Source organism: Typopeltis vanoorti, chromosome 25, assembly GCF_054136105.1.
Source record: "Typopeltis vanoorti isolate ZY-2024b chromosome 25, IOZ_Tvanoo_1.0, whole genome shotgun sequence".
In the NCBI taxonomy this organism is placed as follows: Eukaryota; Metazoa; Arthropoda; class Arachnida; order Uropygi; family Thelyphonidae; genus Typopeltis; species Typopeltis vanoorti.
In genome coordinates, this window is record NC_143573.1 from 69726998 (window position 1) to 69745034 (window position 18037).

General features: G+C 38.0%; 1 protein-coding gene across 1 annotated transcript in view; it reads right to left on the reverse strand.

Annotated features, from left to right (window-relative positions):
* Positions 1–18037, reverse strand: part of LOC150092824 (tetraspanin-4-like) — a 108199-nt gene that overhangs the window by 46502 nt on the left and 43660 nt on the right. The window contains exon 3 of the mRNA XM_090414292.1: positions 58–132. Within this exon, the coding sequence (XP_090270418.1) occupies positions 58–132 (75 nt within the window). The remainder of the gene's footprint in view (positions 1–57; positions 133–18037) is intronic.

Below are 18037 nucleotides of genomic sequence, written 5' to 3' on the forward strand. Positions count from 1 at the left end.
TTTACCAAAGAATTTAAAAAAAAAGTGTATATATATAAACACACACATGGAACTCACATTTTTCCTGTATATGAATCCTAAAGTTCCAGCAGTAAATTCCAACAGCAAAATAATCACAACCAACGTAAAATACTAAAAAAACAAAAACAAAAAAATGTGTATCTCACTGATAAACATATAACTAATATCAGCAATTGATAAAGCAACAGTACAAATGATGATGATGAAAATTATATGAAGGTTTAAAAGCTAGTTAAAAAGTTTTTGAATTTACTGAGCCCCTAACAAAACTCCTTAAAAGATACCAGTATGACAGTTTCAGAACAGCTACAACACAGAAAATCAAACATAATGCCTTTTTAGAAACCATCATGGTTTAATTTATTACAACATTGATAACTAAAAATCAATTTTATTATTTCCTATTATCTTTTACAGACATTTTGTTTCATTCATATTTTATTTTTTTTTTTCAGTCATAGAGCAGTGACTACCAAAACTCTGTGGATTCAACATATGCATCAGTATTCCACTATCTCTATCAACTAAATTCTGCAATTTACATTTCTTTAGCCTGTTAATATATTTTTTTAAATATGAGTCTTGCACTGGGTCAAGTTCCTAAGGAGGGCAAGATTGTGCTGCTGTTAAATCTTGAATGAAAGGTTTAATTTATTGTAAAAATATTTCATTTAGATTTAACAGGTAACAAAATTTCCGGAAGAATACTTGTGTATATATAATGGGTATAAGTGAAATTGTTAATGAACAAACGAAATAGTCTTTTAATTTTGTAGGATACTTTTATGTGCCCTTGTAAAACCAACAAGGGTTGAAATTTAATGAAAAACATGTTAGCATGAGAAAGTTAGATCGACATATACAACGAGATAATCCGCTTATAAATATGACCCGAGGCAGTCGGTACTCAAAGACTACTTGCATGCAGGAAGTCCCCGTGGAGAACTCAGCAAGGAGAGAACGGTACCAAAGTGCAAGAGATTTAGGTGCCGGGTGGAAAAGGTGACGTAGTAGGGAGAACAGCTCAAGAAGGAAATGCAGAGCTTGGCGACGTGAACTCGGGGCTTTTTGCTTTTTTCTCTCTTGGATTCCTATTCCAGTCATTCCCGGAGGAGGGGTATGTGAGCACGGTCGAGAAGAACGATGTCCAGTGGCAGCGATGCGGCCAGATAGAGATCCAGTGCAAGCATAATCATCAGTACAGCGGGAAAGTCAGCGCAGACCGAAACAACATGCAGAACCACGTGGACCGATCCCGGCAGAGCAGCTTCGCCCACATCGGAGAAGGCGATTCGTGATCGTATTCACCAGTTTGTTCTGAAGACAACAAGCCGTAGGAAAAGGTAACAAGCCATGTGAATTTAATGAAAGATTGAGAGAGAGGACCAGAGAGATCCAGTTACTCGGTAATGTAGGAACTTTTTAACTCCTTTGCATACTAGAAAGAGTTAGAAAGCAATAATATTTGGATATGCTCAGTGATTGGACTTACGTGAATTGAAATAGGACTTTAGAATCTAACCAATCTGTAAATTGTGTCATGTCTGAGAATGAGATATTGTATAGTGTAAAGTTAATGTACTAATGTATGTCATAGCCCAGTATATTGTAGGAAGGAGTCAGTAATTTAAATTAGTTGTGGATATTATCTAATGTTGAGAAAGATTAGGAATATTAAGGTTATGTCTATTTAACCCATTTAACTTGTAGGAGAGATTTAGCTTAATTGAATAACCTTTAATAATTGTATATTGTATTAGTGTGATGAATAAACCTTTTTTTTTTTTACCTAACAAAATTGCCTGATCTGAAATCGCAATGCACCACTCATTAAAACAGAACCTGAGCGAATCAATAGTCGGGGATAGCTACGACTGCAGTAAGGGAAAAAAATTAGACATATAAGTTTTGTAATTTGAAATATTAATGCTTGATTGTCGATAAGCGTGTCATTCTGAGAATTAACTCCCTGGCAAAGAAGCTTCTCTTGCCTAAGAATTTGGATGGTGCAGCTTCAGCAAATAAATTTTTCCAAACTCTGATATGGAGTTAATTCCAGAATTATAATAAAGAAATTTGGCTCTAGCCTGAACTAATTTCTTTGTCCACCGGGTTTTGCACACACGAGCAATTATAGTAGTGGCCACAAAGTAGTTAGAAGTTAATTGGAATTGATAGAGATAGCAAAGGTAGAAACAAGCTCTAGAGTATAAAATGTTGAGTATAATCACTTAACTAGTACAATTTACAATAGCTACTATATATTGTTAGATACTGAATGAGAACTTCTTGACAAGTTATTCATTCAGGATCTAACATGTAAGCTTTACAAAATTACAAAGAAATCTGCATAATACCTGCTTACCAGCAGAAGGTGAGAAACACCTAAGTTGTTGTATATGCAAGTATGTATCAGTATGAGTAATATATTGGAATTTATTTATTGTAAAACGGAAAGCTAAAAATCAAGAATAATGTCATATTAGCATTTCATGTAAAGGAATAATGGCTTAATTTATGTATTATCAAACTATCATAAAATCGTAAGTCGCTAGGTAAGAAATGACTAATAGGATCAACGGTCACGTCTAAGCCGCAAGTATCTGTCGTAACGCCAAAGGCTGTAGCTTACGGGGAAGGCTGACGTAAGCACTTTTCCTCGAAAACAACACCTAATAGCAAGGAGGGAAAGCAAAGGGATCAACCTAAGGGTAATGTAAGCTATGGATTGTGCGAAAAACAATACAGAAAAGAGGGTGCAGAGAAAAAGTATTTAAGGCAATATGCACCAAGCTCAAGGCTTTTTTCCTGTTTTCTTCAGGGATTTTGGAGATCGAGGACTCTCAACAAGTGATCAGAGATAGGACAAGCCAAGGGTGCTATGTTGACAACAGCCGGCCGTATTCATGACCTGCGCTGAGAGGTATTCCACGTAGATCCATACAAGAACCAACAGCTCATGCAGAATGGTGCCAAACGCTGAACAACCCATCCGAGCGAGCACGTAGCAACAGCCATTTCTTGATTTGTGTTCAGTAGCAGAGAATGGAACAACTCAGTCACAAGACAAAGGATGACCCGAGCAACACGTGGCAGCTAATAGACCTTCGGAGGGACTTGGTAAAGTAAAGATTCTTTTGTTTTATATCTTGAGATTGTTTGAAGGTAGAATTTGTGTCTTGATAAAGCAAGACTGAGGACATTTTAGAGAACTTTGATAGGATAGAGTAATTAATACAGCCAATTCTATTAGACAAAGAATTGTATATCATAAATCTCTAATGTGTATATGATTGAAATAGTGAAAACCCTTTGTTAATCGAGTAAACTTAACTAAGAGAGAAATGATTTGAGAAGTATCTATTTAAAGTAAATGTGAATGAAGGAACTTGACTTGAGTGTAACATTGTTTAAATTATCCATTTGTATTACATGATTTTGTATGTCAGTTTATGTGAGGAAGTCAGATTAATATTGAACAGTTTGTATTGATAAGCATAAGACATTAACTTAGCTAGAAATTGAGAAGTTTTGATAACTTGATACAAGATTTAATGTACCTGTCCTTTAGCATTAATAAACATGTTTTGTTACTTGAAACTGAGTCTTACCTGAATTCGAGGTGTCAACTTACCACTTATAAAATTCGAAACAAATAGCGGGAAAGAGTTTAGAAAATTACATAATAGAGATTAGATCTTAGGTCACAACTACAAGGAACCGAGATCTATATACTCGCGTGTGAATTTGGATTGACGTATATGCCTAAAACCTAGGAATATTTCCCTGAGCCTGAATTATATTCTTGTTATAGGAAGCTGGCTGGCACAGTTAAAATATAAATTTGCCAGTTTCTGAAGAGGAAATATCCCTAGGGGTCAACCCAGGTTATATACTAAGGAGAAAGATATAAAATTTAGGTAGAAGGATATAGAGAAGACTGGATCAATTTGAATCATACTTAAATACATACTCTAATAAGGAAACGAAAATACAGAGACGTAACAACATATATAATGACATATAAAAATTTAACACAGCTTCATAAGGGGAGGTGATAGAACTCAAGCATCAAATTATAGGCCTATCTGTGTGTCAGGTGTTGTGCTTAAGTTGTTGGAGAAACTTGTCAGAACCAGGATCCAGAATTGGGTTGACAACAATTGTATTATCTTTGATGGAGAGCATGGATTTACTACAGCGAGGTCATGTTTTAGTAATCTCTAACTTATTACAATAAGATGACTGCTTCTTTGGACAGAGGAGAGGGATACACAGCAATATCCTTTTGATTTTGATGGTCAAACTAGAGGGGATGGGGTTGGATATTAGATTAGTGCATTGGATCAGAGACTGGCTAAAATACAGAGACGTAACAACATATATAATGACATATAAAAATTTAACACAGCTTCATAAGGGAGGTGATGATAGAACTCAAGCATCAAATTATAGGCCTGTCTGTGTGTCAGGTGTTGAAACTGAGTTGGAATTGCTCCCCCATTCACAACTTGCTGATAGGTATCAGCAAGTTCTGAATGGGGGAGCAATATCTCAGAAAATGAAGGTCACTAGTGGTGTGCCTCAGGGGTCAGTTTTAGGGACATTACAGTTTAACTTGTATATTAATGATGAAAGTTTATTTTTCACTTGGTTAGACTATTTATCCAAGTGTGAGCAAACAAAGTTTGCACCTGAAAATATCTTCAGGACTGGGGTAAGGTAGTACAACACCAGGAAACTCATTGCAAAGGTGGAGCAAGCTTACATCACTCCTATCTAAGTATCTCCCATAATGCAAAATACATCTCCTTGTGGATATGTATAATATTATGCATTAAGGGAAGGGCCACTACCCAGACTAGTTTCAACCTTTATTGAGGTCTCTTCAGTGGGAGCCAGGCCCAGATGTGGAGATACCAAGCAGAAGCAATAGCAAGGTCATCTCTACCTATAGGAGTTGCCAAAAGGTGTGCCACCTTTTTTTATTAAATTACTCTGGATTTAGAGAAAGATGTTGAAAGTTTATTTTTCACTTGGTTAGACTATAATAAATTTAGTTTAATCCTTTATCCAAGTGTGAGCAAACAAAGTTTTCATCTGAAAGTATCTTCAAGACTGGGGTAAGGTAGTACAACACCAGGCAACTCGTTGTTTGGTATTGTACTGTAGAGATGACCTTGCTATTGCTTCTGCTTGGTATCTCCACATCTGGGTCTGGCTCCCACTGAAGAGACCTCAATAAAGGTCGAAACTAGTCTGGATAGTGGCCCTTCCCTTAATGCATAACATTATACATATCTGCAAGGAGATGTATTTTGCATTATGAGAGATACTTAGATAGGAGTGATGTAAGCTTGCTGCACCTTTGCAACGAGTTGCCTGGTGTTGTACTACCTTACCCCAGTCCTGAAGATACTTTGTTTGCTCAGACTTGGATAAAGGATTAAACAAAATTTATTATTGTATATTAATAATACTGGCGAAGATTTGGATGGAGATATTCCGTTGTTTGCAGATGATACAAAGTTGGGAAGAACTATGAAGAGTGGAGAAGATGTTGTGGCCCTACAAGAAGACTTGAATAAATTGAGTGATTGGGCATGGGAATGTGGATATGAGTTCAATGTTGCAAAACGTACGGTTTTTAAATTTGAGAATCAAAGATGGAATGTAGAATTTATGCTTCATGGGGATATATTATCAGAGGTTTGAGGAAATAAGAGATCTTGGGGTGATAGTGGATAAGGATCTGAAATTTAGGGGACACATTGCCAAAATTGTGAAGACAACACAAAGACTTCTGGGAATGATGCAGAGGTTACTAACTTGTAGAAGTAGGGAGATTCTTGTTCCATTGTATAAGGCTTTGATTAGGCCACACATGGACTACTGTGGCCAGATTTTGGAAAGGGTCCAGAGGTGACTGACTAAGGTAGTTTCTGACCTCTGGAATGTCGAATATGGGGAAAGATTGAGAAGATGCAATTTACAGAGTCTAGTGATAGGAGGTAGAGGGGAGATATGATAGAGACCTACAAGTTAGTAATGGGTTGTTATAAGATCAATGTTGGAGAGGTTCTACAGAAAACAGTGGGAGATCAGAGAAGAACCAGAGGTCATTCCTGGAAACTGTATAAAGAGGGTGTGAGCAGGGGAGTGAGAAGTAGGTTTTTTGCATGCAGAGTTGTGAATAATTGGAATGTCTTGCCTGAGAGTGTGGTGTCAGCAGAGAATTTGAATGTGTTTAAGGTGTGGTATGATGAGTTGTGTGTATGATAAAAGGACCTCCTAAGTCTTTGACTCAATGGGGTGTCTTGGGTGATAATAATAATAAACATTCCAAAGTCTTGCTTTAGTTGTTCATCTCTGAAAGCTCTCCACAGTTTCTGCATAATCATAACAGAAACCAGGTGACCAATTTTTATAAACACACACACACACACACACACACACACACTAGAGATCAGAAGACCTACAGCATCACTGTTCTATCTGTGGACAAGTGGTTTAAGGAGAAAGAATGGATCTATTAAGTCCTATGAAAACCTGGGGTTGTATTTATTGGAAAACAGTATAGGAAAGACTGTTCCAAAGAACAAAAAATGAAGGAGAAAGACGAGAGAGAGAATTCTGTTGAATATGTTTGAAGTTGAACCATGTTAAGATGCTGATCAGTGGCTGTTTGTGTTCTTATGGAATCAGAGAAAAGTGAAGATTTGGCAGTGGTACTAGTTCAGTGGAGTAACAACCATGAAATTCATATATCCGAATTTAGGGACACAAAACACACGTGTCGAAATGATTATTTTACTAATTATTAATAAAAATAACAATTTGATGTTTCGACCCCTGTATTAAGGTCATCATCAGAAGGATACATGTGTATAGGGAACCAAGCTACATGCTCTTGCACTCTGTACTGGTAAATTAAATCTAAGCTGTTAATTAATATTTTTCTTAGCCTGACCTCTAGCGATAATTAAATAAAATAAAATAAAGGTTGAGAAGAAAAAAAATAAATAAATAATAAAAAAGATTATAATTAATAAATAAAATAAATAAACTACAATAAACTCTGCTAAAGCCCTCATGTACTAAGATATGTCTGGATTTGTACAGTTCCGATTATTATACTATGATTTTCTTCAGGCGTTGTACAGTTCAAGTTGCTATGGAATGTTAAGGGAAAAAAAAAAAAAAACACTTCACCAAGTCTTCTTGTATTGGGATTTTTCTTTGGCTTGTACTGGTTGCTATAAAAGTTCCAGATAGGTCCTCCACATTCTTGGAATGGTTAGGCCATCATTTTTGTTCAGATTTGGGTTATGTTTGAGCATTTCATATGCTTCTTTGAATTTCCTCTCGAACCAGATTTCGGTGCGGTATAGGGACTTGGTATTTTTCCAATCAATTCTGTGGTATGTTTGGAGTGCTTGGTCAGAATGGCCGGTTTTCCAAAATGGAGGTATTTAACGTGTCGTTTGTGTTCGTCCTTCCTAATGGGGATGGTTTGCACTGTTTCCCCTATGTATGGTAAGTTACATGTGCATTGTATTTTGTATACCCCTGGGTGGGCTAGATGTGGAAGAGGATCTTTGGAAGAACTAAGTAGATGTCTTAATTTTGTTGGGAATTTAAAGGTGGTTTTGAGATTGTATTTGTGTGGTGTTCTGTCTATTTTTTTGGAGATGCCTGTAACATAAGGTATGGCAATAGCATTCTTGAAATCTTTTTTGTTTTTACTAGTATCTCTGTGGAGGATCTTGTGAATAGTTTTTTTACTGTATCCATTTTTTATAAATGTATGGTTGATGATCTTGTATATTACAGGATTAGAGCTTGTTCATTTGAACAGATAGTTTGAGCTCTGTATTTAAGGATGCTTATGACACTGACACCTAGTTTTTGCGTTGAGTGGTGATAAGAATTTTTGTGTATGTACTGGCCTGTGTGTGTGTGTGTGTAGGTTTGCAGTAGACTGAGAAGGAGAGACAGCCAGATGGAAGATGTGTGATGAGTGTGTCTAGGAACGGAAGAGAGTTGTTTTTTTCTTATTTCAATGGTGAATTGGATATGTTTCTGTTGTTTGTTCAGGTGGCTAGGGAGTGTATTTAGTGCTTTGTGGCTGTGGGGCTAAATGGTGAAAATATCGTCGACATATCTGAGCCAAATTTTGGGCTTTAGGCAAGCTGACTCTAGAGCTTGTTGTTCAAAGTCTTCCATATAAAAGTTAGCAATTGGGGGGGGGGGGGGGAAAGAGTGGTGAGCTTATGGCTGTAACCTCTTTTTTTTTGAAGGTAAAAATTGTTTTGCCACACGAAATATCCGGAGTAGAGTACGTGGGCAAAGAGGGCCGTGATGTCGTGTGGAAATATGTTCTGTAGGAGTGAGATAGTATCATTGATCGGGACATTGGCAAAAAGGGAAGTTATGTCAAAGCTGACTAATAAATCTTGGTCGTTGAGTGTAATGTTTTTAATTTTGTTTATGAAATGTTGTGTATTTTTTTTATGTAGAAAGGGGACTGACGTACCAATTCCTTGAATATGGCTGCTAATTTTTTGGCTAAGTTGTAATTTGGGCTGTCAATTCCTTCAACAATCAGACGTAGTGGTGTGTTTCTTTTGTGCATTTTTGGCAGGCCATAAATTCTGGGTGCACGGGCATAATGAGGTATTAGTTTTTTTGTTGTTTCTTCCAGACATGTGTTAATGGATTTAATTAATTCAGTTGTTTTCTTTTTGATACGTTTCGTGGGGTTGTAGTTTACCATTTGGTAGGTGTTGTGGTCCGATACCAAATGGTTCATTTTCTCTATGTAGGTAGTCCAGTCTAAAACGACAGTGGCATTCCCTTTATCTGCTTTTGTGATAATAATGTCCTGGTTATTTTTTTAAAGATTTAAGGGCCTGTTTTTCCGTTTTGTTTATGTTACTGCTTAGTTTTTTGTTTGAATTTAGAATACAGGATGTTTCCATGCATATTTTATCAGCTAAATTGGTGGGGACGGATCTTAAATGTCTTTCAATATGATAAATGATTTTGGGGGTTGAGTTCAAGGTTATATTGTAGTGTGTAGTGTTCGTGCAAGCTCCTGATAAGATAAGTATTATTTTCAGTTATCGTTGATAAAATTAGTTAATATTGCATAGTTTTGTTTGCCTTGCGTATTTTAGTGCGTCTGTTTGTGTGTTTTTGGTGTGTATAACTTATTATTTGATAAAACACGTTGCAATAATTATGGCACCTGTACGAAGGAAAATGGCGGCCAGTAATGATGGTTCGCCATCGTTATCAAAGAACAGTAGTATAAAAGAAATGAGTCAGTGTACTAGCTGTGAAATGTACGCTTTACGGAGTGCAGTCGGAGTGTGGATAGATGATAATAAAGGACTGAATGTGTGTAGAAAATGTAGGGAGAATGAGGAATTGAAGTGTATTTCGGATGGCGAGTGTGATATTTTTGTCAACCTTCAGAATGAAGAAAATAGCGATATGACAAGAAACGGCAAGGTTGTACATGAGAATTATGAGAGTGTGAATGCAGAAAGTGTGAATGATAGTATTAATGGTTTCTCAGAGAATAAAAAAGATGAGGTAGATGCATTGAATGAGATCGCGTTGTTGAATGGTGCGATAGAAAGGGCAAAACAGAAGCTAGAGTGCATGAACAAAAGTCGACTGAATGAACCAACCAATAATAAAAGGTATAACAGGAAAAATAGGTGTATGAATGTGAACATGAACAAAATGAAGGATAGAGTGCTGTATGGAGACTTGTTAGTACGAAGTGTGTTAGTAGAGGATTTGACAAAATCGTACCAACCTGGTGCGACCATAAAGGATGTAACTGAGTCTATTAGAGAGCAAAAGGAAAGGGTGAAAGAAATGATTGTTGTGGCAGGTACGAATGATTTGAAAGGAGATAAAATGGAAATGATAGAAGACCTGAATGAATTGTTTGAGGTAGCAAAAGAAAAGAGTGAGAGAGTTAGAATGATTAGTCTTTTGCCATGGTATGACAGTGAAATGTTTAAAAGGAGGGCCATAATTGCGAATGACTTCATGCGTGGGTTATGTATGACGAGTGGTGTGGAATTTGTGGACGTGTGGAGTGAGTTTGATGGGCGAAAGGATCTATATAAGATGGATGGCTCGCATTTGAATGGTTATGGTGTAAGAAGACTTGAGAAAGTGTTGCTGAATGTAGTGGATGTGCAAATTCAGGGAAACTAGATTCGTTAAGGGGGGGGGAGCAGATATACAGTCCTTAGGGAGGCATTTGAATGTAAGAATGAATATAATATGCTAGAGCAAATAATGACAACAAACCAGAGTGGGATAGTTAATATAAGGCATCAAGGTAGGGTTGGGGCTAATGGGGGTCTTAAATTCATGTACACTAATACTAGGAGTATTAGGAACAAGAAGGAAGAGTTTTTGGGCATGGTTGGCACTTCCAGACCACAGGTTATTGGTATTAGTGAAACATGGCTGACTGTAGATGATATAGCTAGTGGGATTGAATGTGATGGGTATAGTGTGTTCAGGAATGACAGAGAGAATAAAATGGGGGGAGGAGTATTGTTGATGATAGCTGATGAGCTCCAGCCAAGGAAAATAGAAGTTGAATTGCAGGATAGAGAAAAGAGCACATTTGAGGCCATTTGGTGTGAGATTGTGGCTAGCAGAACTAAATATACAATTGGGTGCTGCTATAGACCAGGTGATGGAAAAGATGGTGGTGACAGTATGCACAAGCAAATAGAAGAAATGAGTGGAAGGAGGGTGATTATTATGGGAGATTTCAACTATGGTCGCATTGATTGGAATGATGAGAGGACACACGGGAGGAAGGAATTGGATTTTATGCGGTTATTAAGGGATAACTATCTGTGACAGCATGTAATGGAAAATACTAGGGGTCAGAGAGTGCTTCACCTAGTAATTACATCTGAGGATTTGGCTGTAACAAATATGACCACATTGCCACCAATCGGTGAGAGTGATCATAGGGTCTTGACTTGGGAGGTGGCTAAAGGTGTAGAATTTTCAATTAAGACAAAGTACATGTGGAATTATCGGGCTGGAAAGTATGACAAGCTTAGGAGTTTGATTGGCTCAGTGCCATGGCATGTACAACTGCAAGTACTAAAAGTTGATAGTGCATGGGAGGTGGTTAAGAAGTGCTTGCATGAAGCAATGGCTGACTGTATACCTAGAGTCCGAATAATAAATCAAATAGGGGTTAAATGGATGAATAACACCATTAAGCTTGAGCTGCAAAAAAAGAAACAACTATGGAGGGAATTTAAGGAGAAAGGTGACCGGCAGGCACATGAACGGTATAAAGCACAGGCCAGAAGGGTGACGAGTGTGGTAAGAAAAGCAAAAAAGGATTACGAAAGAACATTGGCCATGCGGGCTAAAGAGAATCCTAAACAGTTTTTTTAGATATGTAGCAAGTAAAAGGAAAAATGTACATGGCAGAATGATTTTAAAGAATGCCGAAGGTAGGGAGGTAACTGAATCAGTTGAGATAGCTGAGTTACCGAGTGAGCACTTTGCAAGAATATATCATCCAGGTGGTGACATTGCAGAAACGAATAAACCAGTAGATTATACGGGAATTGTGGTGAATGAAATGGAGGTGAGTAGTCTATTGCATAACCTCAATGTCAATACATCTGTGGGGTTGGATGGTATACCAGCTCGTGTAGTACGAGAAGCAGCTAATGAATTGTCAGTACCCTTGACCATTTTGTTTAATTTGAGTCTCGGGTCTGGGTTAGTCCCGAGCAGGTGGAAGGAGGGGAAAATAGTTCCACTGCATAAAGGTGGTTCCAAGACCGCTGTTGTAAATTACCGACCGATTAGCATATCAGGAATCATTGTCAAGGTCTTAGAGAAATTAGTCAAGAAAAGAATACAGGATTGGATAGATGAAAATGGGATATTGTATGGGGGACAACATGGTTTTGTGAAGGGTAGATCATGCCTCAGTAACTTGCTCACGTTTTATAACACAGTGACAGCTGAACTGGATAGGGGTAATGGGTTTACAGTGATACTACTGGACCTTGCCAAGGCCTTTGACAGGATACCACATGGAACCCTAATCAGTAAACTGGAGCAGATGGGGATAGATATAGGGTTGGTAAGATGCATAGGAGGGTGGTTTAAGGAGAGATACCAGAGAGTGGTTTATTCAGAAGTGCAGTCAAAAAGACGTCTTGTGACTAGTGGAGTGCCGCAGGGCTCTGTTCTTGGACCACTGCTTTTCAATTTGTTCATCAATGATATTGGAAAGGATTTGAGAGGAAGTGTTCACTTGTTTGCTGATGATGCAAAGTTGGGTAGAGCAATTGTGAGTGCACAGGATGTCAAAATTTTACAGGATGATTTGGATAGTTTGGAGGACTGGGCTAGGAAAAATGGATGTCAGTTTAATGTGGCAAAGTGTAAGGTTATGCACTTTGGGGTGAAAAGAATAGCAGCAGTATATCGCATAGGTGGAACCGTACTCCAGGAGATTGATGAAGGCCAAGGATTTGGGAGTGCTGGTGGACAGGGAGTTGAAGTTTAGGGGGAACATTGCAAAAGTAACTAAAACAGCTCACCAAATCACTTGGCTTATGAAAAATACTTTAACATGCAGAGAGAAGCAAGTTGTTGTTCCTCTGTATCGAGCCTTGATAAGACCCCATCTGGACTTCTGTGCCCAGTTATGGGCACCAGGGTTTCTTCGTGATGGGGAGGAGGTGGAGAGGGTCCAGAGGCGAGTGACCAAGATGATAGCAGGTCTGTGGAATGAACCTTATGAGAATAAGTTGAGGATTTGTGGGTTGCAGAAATTGGACGATAGGCGAAGGAGTGGTGATATGATTGAGACATTCAAATTACTGAAGGGTTTTTATAAGATTGATCCAGAAGATATTTTTGAAAATATGACTGGTGGTGGGAGGACTAGGGGCCATGCATGGAAGCTGGCAAGAGCGTGGTTGACAAGGGTGTTAGAGCTAGGTTTTTTACTTGGAGAGTGGTGAATTAGTGGAATAAGCTTCCAGAGTCTGTTGTGGGTGCTACAACCGTGAATGAGTTCAAGGCAAGATATGATAGATACTGTGTGAATGTTGAATAGTTGTTCCAGACATGATGTTAGGGGCCTCCCTCGATGAGTCTGTCGACTCCTTGGAGTTTCCCGGAACAATAATAATAATAATAATAATAATGATATCAAGTTTGTTTACTGACCTGGTCGCAATGGCGTAGTTTAGACCTTTCTCCAGCAGTGAGAGTTCACCTTGGATGAGATTGTAGTTTGATTGGTTGATAACCAAGCCGTGGTCCGATGGTGGTTGGTTGCTCATAGCTTCGCTTGTGAGTGATTGGCTGTTCCTTTCGTTATGGCATCGTCCTGATTGTCTTGTGCATTCATGTTGTTGTAGCACTTAAAACTTCTTTATTAGTTTTTTCTTGTTTTTCAGTAATAGGTGTTTGGCCGAGTCGTCTATGATCCTGTCTAAAATATCTCAAATTTCTGGATTAACGTAGTCAGATAGTTCTAATTTAAGTTGTAGAACTCTGGCTTTGGTAGATGCTAGGATTTTTCATGCCTCGTGGATCTGATCTCTTAAAGCTTTTTTCCAATCAGGCATAGATACGGAGCGCTTTAGCTGATTGAAACTTCTTCTTTAGTTTAATGTAGTTGGGTATTAAGTTGCTGTCTCTACATCGTTTCAAAAAGGCTAGTCGATTGATTAACAAGGAAATCACCTATATTTAGCTTACCATAGGGACTGCACTGCTTGTGGGTCACATCTCCATAGATTATGATGACTCTTTCTTTTAAGGTTACACGGTGATCAGCATTCATATTTCCAAATTTAGGGACACAAAACACACATGTTGAAATGATTATTTTACTTATTATTAATAAAATAACTATTTGACGTTTCGACCCCTGTATTGAGGTCATCATCAGAAGGATACGTGTGTACAGGGAACCAAGCTACATGCTCTTGCACTCTGTACTGGTAAATTAATCTTTTTAATTAATCAATTAATTAATTTAATTAATCTTTTAAAAAATAACCAGGACATTATTATCACAAAAGAAAATAAAGGGAATGCCAGTGTCGTTTTAGACCGGACTACCTACGTAGAGAAAATGAACCATTTGGTACCACAACACCTACCAAATGGTAAACTACAACCCTGCGAAACGTATCAAAAAGAAAATATCTGAATTAATTAAATCCGTTAACACATAGCCAGAAGAAACAACAAAAAAAATAATACCTCATTATGCCCGTGCACCCAGAATTTATGGCCTGCTAAAAATACACAAAACAAACACACCACTATGTCCGATTGTTGAAGGAATCGACAGCCCAAATTACCACTAAGCCAAAAAATTAGCGGCCACACTCAAGGAATTGGTAGGTCAGTCCCCTTCCTACATAAAAAATACACAACATTTCATAAACAAAATTAAAAACATTACACTCAACGACCAAGATTTATTAGTCAGCTTTGACATAACTTCCCTTTTCACCAATGATACTATCTTACTCCTACAGAACATATTTCCACACGATCACAGTCCTCTTTGCCCATGTACTCCGCTCTGGATATTTCGTGTGGCAAAACAATTTTTACCTTCAAAAAGAGGGTACAGCCATGAGCTCACCACTTTCCCCCCCAAATGCTAACTTTTATATGGAAGTCTTTGAGCAAAGAGCTCTAGAGTCAGCATGACTCTAGCCCAAAATTTGGCTCATATACGTCGACATTTATTAATGTTCATCACTGGATTTTCTTACTTCCTGGGAAGTAGGTTGGTTGTACTCAGTGGCAGGTTTTCTGCCTGTCTCTGGGTGGAACCACTGCTGAGTTTCCTGTCCTGGAGCAATTCAATTCAGGTAAGGAGTAAAGAGTTTCGTAATAATCCTTTAAGGTCACTCAGTGATATTTCGAGTGATCTTGTCAATCACTCAGAGTTTTTGGAGCAGTATCCCCACACTTAAACATACCTCAATAAAGATGAAAAACAGTCTGGATAATATCCCTTCTCATAATGCATAGCTTTATACACACCCAAAAGGGCATGTTCTTTGCATGATAGGATATTAAGGCAAGTGATATGAAGTTATTAGCCTTTATATAAAAGCAGCAAAGTTGTGAAGATACTTCATGCACAAAATTTGTTTCTCACACTTGGATAAATGATTAAACCAAGAACATAATTTCCTGGCATTATAAATTTATACAAATAATCTCATAGGTTGGATAATCAGACTGTGTTAAATCAACTTTTAGAGATAAGTAGTCAAAGAGGAGAGCACAGCTGTCTACTGTTTCTATATACTAATGTCAGAAGTATCAGGAACAAGAGAGAGGAGTATTTGGAACTGTTTAATGCAATTTGGTCAAAATTTATAGGCATTAGTAAGACTTGGCTAACAGCAGATGAAACAGTTATGGGGATAGAATGTGTTGGATTTAGATTTTCAAGGAGGATAGAAAAGCCAAGATAGGGGATGGGGGTACTGCTGATGATAGCAGATGAATTGCAGTCATAAATAACAGGAGATAAGGGAGAGGATAGCTGCTCATATGAAGCAGTCAAGTGTGAGATTGATGCTAACAAGAAAAAATATACAGTTGGATGCTGCTATAGGCCAAGAGGGAGGGGGAGTTCCAGGGATGATCTGGAAGACATGTATCAGTAAATTAGTACAATGAATGCAAGTAGAGTGATTATGAGGGTATTTCATCTATGGAGATAGAGATTGAAAGGAAGAAAAATCACATGATAGGAAGGAAATGGAATGCATACACCTATTGACAGATGACTACTTGAGACAGCACATGATGGAGAGGACTCAGGAGTGTGCCAGTACTGGACCTGGTCATAGGATATAACTCAGATGACCACACTGCCTGTAACTGAGGGAAATGGCCATGTGGTCCTGACTTAGGAGATTGTAAAACATAAGGAATATTCTATCAAGAAGGGGGGGGGGGTATGTGGAACTACAAGGCATGTAATTATAACAAGCTTAGGAGGAAGCTTGAAGTTGTGTCAATGCATAAAACCCTGCAAGGAAAGTTAGTAGTCTGTGGGGAATAGATAAGGGGCATCTAGAGAAAGTAATATTAAATTGTACACATATTTTCAGGAGGGTCAATCAGATAGGAGTTAGATAGATGAGTAATATCATGAGCTACAGAAAAAGAAATGTTGTGGAGGTATATAAGGGGAAAAAGGTGACCAGCATGATAAGGAAGGCAAAATCAGATTACAGGAAGAAATTAACAGAGCAGGCCAAAGGAAATCCCAAAGAGTTCTTTCATTACACAATGCAAGTAAGAGGAAAAATGACTATGGATAGGTAACCTTAATGAGTACTGATGTTGACAAGGTGGCAAAAGCAGATAAAACAGTCTAGTTACTAAGTGACCTCTTTGCAAGAGTATATGATCCAAGCGAAGTTACTTTTGTGATATATGTCACACAGACAGGTGTGGCAACAGAGGTAGATAACTAGGAGGTTCTTAGGATACTGCAGAATCTCAATATAAATATGGCTGTGGGATATCAGCTCATGTTTTATGAGAATGGACAATGCTTTTGACTAGGAAGTTTAATTTAAGTCATAGATCTGGCAAAGTTCTGAAGTGAGTGGAAAGAGGGCAAAATAATTCCTTAGCATAAGGGAGGTTCTAAGCCTGCAGTAGTAAATTTCAACAAATCAGTATCTCAGGAGTGGTGATAAAAGTAGTGGAAAAATTGGTCAAAAAGAGAATTCAATAATGGTTAGATAAGAATATGATACTCTATGAAGAGCAAAATGACTTTGTAAAGTATCAGTCATGCTTTAGAAATTTTCAAACCTTTTATAATAGAGGGTGACAGGTGAGGTGGATAAGGGAAATGGCTACATGATGATTCTGCTGGATTTAGTCCTGTTTTAGGAGGTATCTGAACATTCTGGACAATGCAATGATTCCTACCATGTAGCATTTCTATGGAAACGACCATTGTCTCTTTCAGCAAGACAATGCAATAACACTGTGTCATAAAGCTGCTGCTGTAAATGTGTAGTTTGTGGAAATGGATGTCACCACACTTGACTGGCCTCCATAGAACCCTGATCCCAGCACCCTATAAACATCTGCAGGATGAATTAGAGCATCAGGTGAGGTCAAGGGATGTCTGCCCCACAACAGTCCAGGAACTCATTATATGCTTACAGGAAGAATGGTTCAAAATTCCCATTGATTGTTGTTATATGCTTGTGGAAAATATGCCCCCCCTGTTGGTTTGGTGCAGTCATCACAGTGAAAGGAGGTCCTACATTTTATTGCAGTGAGAGCCATGGCTGTTTGTTCCTCACACTATGGTGTCCATTGACTTCTTTCCAAACAAAGCAAATAAAGTTTGCAGGTGAAGTAACTTCATAACTGGACAACTCAGTCTGGGTAGTGATCCTGCCCATAATGCATAGCATTATACATGTCTGTAAGGATATGTGCTTTGCATTATGGGATACTAAGGCAAGTAATGTGAAGTCTTTAGTCTCCATATATGAGTTTAATTTATAATATAACCAAGTGGGAAAACTTTCAATTGTTTGGAATGAAAATATCTATTAATAAAACTAAAACAATGGAATTTTGTGAACATGTTCCAGTTATAAGTAAAATAGTTATTAATAATAAAATAACTTCTTCTGCAGCTTATCCCACTTAAGTAGGGTCACTGTTTCTAATAAGTCTCCTCCACATCCTCCTGTCTTGGGCTGAAACCACATCCAAATTCTTCATCCTTAGGTCCTCCACCACTAGCTCCCCCCCCATCTCTTCTTTGGCTGCCCCTGGTTCCTCCTCGCCTGCACATCAATCTGCATGACCTTTCTTCCCACATACTCATCCTCCCTAATCATCACACGACCAAACCATCTCAACCTTGCCTCATGTATCTTCACTCCTAAGTTTGTGACTTTCA